At 59.2% G+C, this 4,503-nt stretch overlaps 1 protein-coding gene across 1 annotated transcript; it reads right to left on the reverse strand.

Moving 5' to 3' along the window:
- Nucleotides 1-3,338: 3,338 nt before the first annotated feature.
- LOC125483632 (probable G-protein coupled receptor 139) lies at nucleotides 3,339-4,151 on the reverse strand (the record flags this gene model as incomplete). The annotated part of the gene is made up of 1 exon (XM_048599639.1): nucleotides 3,339-4,151. A coding segment is annotated over exon 1 (813 nt), but the record flags the coding sequence as incomplete, so codon positions are not given.
- Between the last annotated feature and the right edge of the window lie 352 nt (nucleotides 4,152-4,503).

Genomic DNA, 4,503 nt, shown 5'->3' on the forward strand with positions numbered 1-4,503 from the left:
GAGTGAGAGACAGGGAGGGAGAGAGTGAGCGAGGGATGGAGCGAGGGAGCGATGGACAAGGAGGGAGGCAGCGAGGGACATGGGGGAGGGACGGGCAGCAGGGGAGGGAGGGACGGGGAGCAAGGAAGTGAGGGACGGGGATCGATGGAATGAGGTACAGGGTGCGAGGGACGTGGGGCGAGGGAGCGAGGGATGGGACAGGGAGGGAGCGAGCGAGGGAGTGATGGATGGGGAGGGAGGGAGCAAGGGACGTTGGGGAGGGATGCAGCGCCGGAGAGGGAGGGACGGTGAACGAGGAAGTGAGGGACGGGGATCGAGGGAGTGAGGGATGAAGAGCGAGGGACAGGGAGGGAGGGATCGAGGGACGTGGGGGAGGGTGTGGCAGGGAGCGAGGGATGAGGAAGGGAGTGAGGGAGGGACGGGAAGGGGGATAGCGTGGGAAGGACGGGGAGGAGGAGGGAGCGAAGGAGGTAGGGAACGAGGGCAGGACGGGGAGGCGGGAGGAAGGGAGTAAGTGAGCGATTGAGGGACAGGGAGCAAGGGAGTGATGGATGGGGAGGGAGGGAGCAAGGGATGGGGTTAGGGAGGGAGCGAGGGAGGGACGGGGAGGCACAGGGAGGAGGAGGGAGCAAGGGAGGGAGGGAGCGAGGGCAGGACAGAAGGGGGGAGGGAGGGAGCAAGTGAGTGAGTGAGGCACAGGTATGGAGCGAGGGAAGGGTTCGAAGCAAGGGAAGGGGAGGGAGCAAGGGATGGGGAGCGAGCGAGTGAGCGAGGGACAGAGCGAGGAGCAGAGCAAGGGAGCGAGGGATGGGGAGGGAGCAAGTGAGGGAGCGAGGGACGGGGAGGGAGCAAGAGACAGGGAGGTAGCGAGGGAGTGAGGGATGGGGAAGGAGCAAGGGAGCGAGTGGTTGAGGGATGGAGCGAGTGAGCGAGAGACAGAGCGAGGGACAGACCGAGGGAGCGAGGGATGGGGAGGGAGCGAGGGAGTTAGGGACGACGAGGGAGTGAGGGACGGGGAGGGATGTGGAGTGAGTGAGGGATGACAAGGGAGCGAGTGAGCGAGGGATGGAGCGAGGGAACGTGGGTCGGGGAGGGAGGGAGGGAGCGAGGGAGGGAGCGAGGGACGGAGTGGGAGCGAGGGAGCGAGGGAGCAATGGATAGGGAGGCAGCGAGGGAGCGAGGGATGGGGAGGGAGCGAGGGACGGGGAGGGAGCGTGTGAATGAGGGACGGAGCAAGGGAGCAAAGGACGGGGAGAGTGTGAGAGAGCGAGGGACAGGCAGGGAGGGAGAGAGGGACGAAGAGGGAGGGAGAAAGGGAGGGGGAGGGAGGGAGCGAGGGACGGAGACGAAGGGAGCGAGGGACGGAGAGTGGGGGAGGGAGAGAATGAGGGATGGGGAGGGAAGGAGCGAGGGACAGAGAGGGATTGAGGAATTGAGGGATGGAGAGGGCGTGAGGGAGGGAGCGAGGGATGGGGAGGCAGGGAGTGAGGGACGGAGAGGGAGTGAGGCAGGGAGTGAGGGACGGGGAGGGAGCGAGGGAGGGAGCGAGCGACAGAAGGAACGAGGGAGGGAGGGAGCGGGGAGGGAGCAATGGAGAGAGAATGAGGGACGGGACGTGTGAGGGACTGGGAGCGAGCAACGGATGGGGAGGGAGAGAGGGACGGAGGGAGCGAGGGATGGGGAGGGAGAGAGGGACGGGCAGCGAGGGATGGGGAGGGAGGGGTGACAGGGAGTGAGCGAGGGAGCGACAGGGAGTGAGTGAGGGGGAGGGAGCGAGGGACTGGGAAGGAGAGAGGGGCTGGGAGGGAGCGAGGGATGGGGAGGGAGCGAGAGACAAGGAGGGATGGAGAGAGGGAGGGACAGGGAGGGAGGGACGGGGAGGGACTGAAGGGGAGGGATCGAGGGATGGGTGGGAGTGATGGGGAGGGAGGGACGGAGCGAGGGCGGGTGGATGGAGTGAGTGAGGGACAGGGAGGGAGCGAGCAAGGGACGGGAGGGAGCGAGGGAGGGATTGAGGGATGGGGAGGGAGCGAGGGAGGGATGGGGAGGGACGGGGAGGGATGGGGCAAGGGACGGAACGAGAGACGGGGAGGGACCGAGAAACGGGGAGGGAGAGAGGGAATGAGGGACGGGGAGGGTGTTATGGGGAGGGAGTGATGGATGGAGAGGGAGCGAGGGACAGAGCGAGGGAGCAAAGGACGGGGAGAGTGTGAGGGAGCGAGGGACGGGCAGGGAGGTAGTGATGGATGCAGAGGGAGGGAGAAAGTGAGGGGAAGGGACGGAGCGAGGGACGGAGATGGAGGGAGGGAGGGAACGAGGGACGGGGAGGGATAGAGAGGGAGTGAGGGATTGATGGTCAGAGAGGGAGCGAAGGAGGGAGCGAGGGACGGGGAGGGAGAGAGGGATGGGGAGCGAGGGATGGGGAGGAACTGACGATGAGGGGTCAAGGGATGGGTGGGAGGAATGGGGAGGGAGGGAGGGAGCGAGGGCGGGGCGAGGGAGCGAGGGAGGAACAGGGAGGGAGCGAGCGAGTGAGCGAGGGATGGAGTAGGGATGGAGCGAAGGATGGGGAGGGACGGAGTGAGGGAGGGATCGAGGGAGGGGTGGGGAGGGATGGGGCGAGGGACAGAGCAAGAGACGGGGAGGGAGCGAGAAACGGGGAGGGAGCGAGGGACGGGGAAGGAGGGAGGGAGTGAGGGACGGTAAGTGAGCAAAGGGCAGGGAGGGAGGGAGCGAGGGAGGGGGAGGGGGGGAGGGTGCGAGGGACGGTGAGTGAGCAAGGGGCAGGGAAGGAGGGACGTAGAGGGAGCGAGAGAGGGAGCGAGGGATGGGGAGGGAGTGACGGAGGGAGGGACCAGAGCAAGGGACGGGAGCAAAGGACAGAGGGACGGGAGCGAGGGATAGGGAGTGATCGAGGGATGGGGAGGGAGCAAGGGATAGGGAGGGAGGGAGAGGGAAGGAGGGACATGGAGGGGGTCAGGGAGGGTCAGCGAGGTAGGCAGGGTTGGACGGACAGGGAAGGGGCCTGTCTCTCTCCAGCTGAGCTTCTTCAATACAAAGACAAACGACGATATAGTTTGCTGTGCTGCTTGGCACTTTTTAATGAACGGTAATTACATATTGAAGTTATGGATGCAGTCAGTGGAATGGTGCCTTTTCTCTTTGGCCTGTGAGTTGAGAGAAACATTGACATGTTTCCCTGTAACCCCCTGTGGGATAAGGTTGGATAAACCAGCACTACCCTCAGTCTGTTACCAGAGCGACAGGCTGCTTCATTGCTGAAACATTGAACTGAAATGAGAAAATCCCGGATGGATTGATTAATGAGTGAATTTGATTGATTGATGAATTTGGGTAAAGGGGTATTTCAGCACATTCTTCAGCTGCTGCCTGAACTTAGTCTGGGTCACAGCATAAATCGCGGTGTTTGTGCAGCAACTGAGGAGCTGCAGCATGAAGCCCAGTTCCTGCACAAAGAGATCTAGGTATGCAGAGTTATACTTCATCCACCACATCCGGTACCATATAGAATACAACATTAACGTTGACCATAGCAGGATGAAATTGGCCGAGACCACAAACAGTAAAATGATGGATATTTTTCGATTTTTCATTTCTGTGTCACACTGACCGCCCCCATTGGTGTGAGCCCGGAGTCTCCTGCGGGCTCTGCTGGTCACTAAAATGTGCCTGACAGTGAAAACATTGAGCAGCAGAATCAGGAGAAATGGGAGAGCCGGGGTTAGAATGTGGTGAAGGAACTCGATTGTGCCCCAGACACGAGAGTCACGAACATCGTCAGTTACCTCACAAAACCAGGGGTTGTTCCACAGCCAATAGCGACCTGTGAGCATAAAATACCAGAAAATGTTCTTTAAACAGCTCAGCACAGTCACTGTTCCCAGAACCACAGCTGCCGTTTTATCACTGCAATACTTACTTTTCAGCTTCTGGCAACAAATGGCCACAAATCGATCAAAGCTGAAAGTGACGGTGAACCAGACAGAACAGTCAGTGGCTGCATAAAGCAGGACGGCGTGGATATTACACACGGGGATGGACCGCAGGAAATAAAACTGTTCCAGATAAACAATGGGAATGTGTCTCAATATCAGGTCGAGGATAATGACCAGTAGATCCGCAACTGCCATGGCCCCCAGGTAACGTCTGACACATGGAGACAATCCACAATCTTTATAAAGCAGGATATAGATCGTCACTACGTTAACTGTGAGGAAGGAAAACAAATAAAATTATACATCAACCTGGAGGCAAAGTTACCAGTTTGATTGAGGACCCAGTGACATTTTCAAATGTATCACTGATTTATTGAAAAAAAAAATGAAGCTGAAATAACAAATAGTAATGTCTCAATATTTTTTACAAGAAATGTAAGGTAAAACACAAGAAGCACTCCCACCCCAAACACACAGATAAACATCTATAAGAACTGATGGTTTCTAGAACATTCCCACAGACTCGCTCACTCGAGAGGAGGCACAG

The sequence above is a fragment of the Rhincodon typus genome, chromosome 8 (assembly GCF_021869965.1).
Source record: "Rhincodon typus isolate 14 chromosome 8, sRhiTyp1.1, whole genome shotgun sequence".
Classification (NCBI taxonomy): Eukaryota; Metazoa; Chordata; class Chondrichthyes; order Orectolobiformes; family Rhincodontidae; genus Rhincodon; species Rhincodon typus.